Consider the following 1,114-nt stretch of genomic DNA (forward strand, 5'->3'; position numbering starts at 1 on the left):
TTTTGTTTTATGAAATTCTTGAGTGGTTCCACTTTTCTAAAAAAAATTATGTTTATCACACACTCAATTTAGTGGTATATTTTTCGTATTTTATACACTAAAATTGAATTACACAAATTGATTTCTTGCAAAGAAAGCAATAAAACCTCATAATTAAGTAAAAAAAATAAAAAGGAAAAGCGTAACATCTTTAGAAAAGTGGATTTTGATGCTTATGATATCCATTTTCTTTTTCCTCTTCCCAGCTTTTATTCATTTGATATTGAAAAGTTTGAACCATACTATCTGGCACAGACAGAAGCACTCTCACATCATTAGCATCACCGGCAATAACCGGTAAAAACAAGCAATAAACATCACTTGTTAAAGGACCCATGTGCAATGATTTCCCTTCTCCAAAATCCACCATTTCCAGCCCTAATTTAGACCACTGTGATATAACCAAAGTGGTTGAAACGTCGGTTTTTACCATCTTATCCTCCAATAAATCAATCGTTGATCTTATGTATTCCTCATCATTCACAGTTGATTTGGCCTTTTGCACTAATTTCACACTATGGTGCAAGTTATTCTCAATTAAGTCTTCTATAGTACTTTCCGCACACGCTAATAGAAACCCATTTCCGTAATATTCCTTTGGTAGGTTTAATACGGTGCGGACGTTAACAGAGAAAAGAAGTTTCACTACTAAATTAGAGGGTAAGGATAAGTTCATTGATCGAATCCAAGAGCGCCACGTGTGTGCCGCAACTACTTCAAAAGTAGTGCATTTTAGTGACGGTACACATTGTTTCTTCAGATTGAGAATATTGGAGGGATTAAAGGTGAATGATGTGGGTACTAAGGGTTGTGACTGTAATAACTTGAGGAGGTTCACTTGAGGGGTTAGTTCTGTTCTGGTGTATCCTGGACTATGGTAATTTACTATTGGGGGGTGACGTGGCTTCAACATGTGTCGTGAATGGAAGGGTGTAATGGTCAATTCAGCTTGAGTTGTAGTGTTGTGTTGTGCCCAAGCATGTAGAAATTGAGATGTGCCAATGCCATCACATAGACAGTGGTTGATTGCGAGGCACATAATCATTCCCCCGCAACGGAGAGTTGTTATCTGCAA

General features: G+C 37.2%; 1 protein-coding gene across 1 annotated transcript; it reads right to left on the minus strand.

Moving 5' to 3' along the window:
• Window positions 1–67: 67 nt before the first annotated feature.
• On the minus strand, window positions 68–1,108 carry LOC101489521 (alcohol acyltransferase 9-like). Its single transcript, XM_004517082.3, has one exon. It carries the CDS (start codon window positions 1,082–1,084, stop codon window positions 191–193), a length of 894 nt encoding a protein of 297 aa, XP_004517139.2. The 5' UTR covers window positions 1,085–1,108; the 3' UTR covers window positions 68–190.
• Between the last annotated feature and the right edge of the window lie 6 nt (window positions 1,109–1,114).

Source organism: Cicer arietinum, unplaced genomic scaffold, assembly GCF_000331145.2.
Source record: "Cicer arietinum cultivar CDC Frontier isolate Library 1 unplaced genomic scaffold, Cicar.CDCFrontier_v2.0 Ca_scaffold_5179_v2.0, whole genome shotgun sequence".
NCBI lineage: Eukaryota > Viridiplantae > Streptophyta > Magnoliopsida > Fabales > Fabaceae > Cicer > Cicer arietinum.

What these genes read in the sequence shown, in the direction of transcription:
- LOC101489521 (XM_004517082.3), bottom strand. Translation starts at nt 1,084, where the DNA reads ATGATTATGTGCCTCGCAATCAACCACTGTCTATGTGATGGCATTGGC.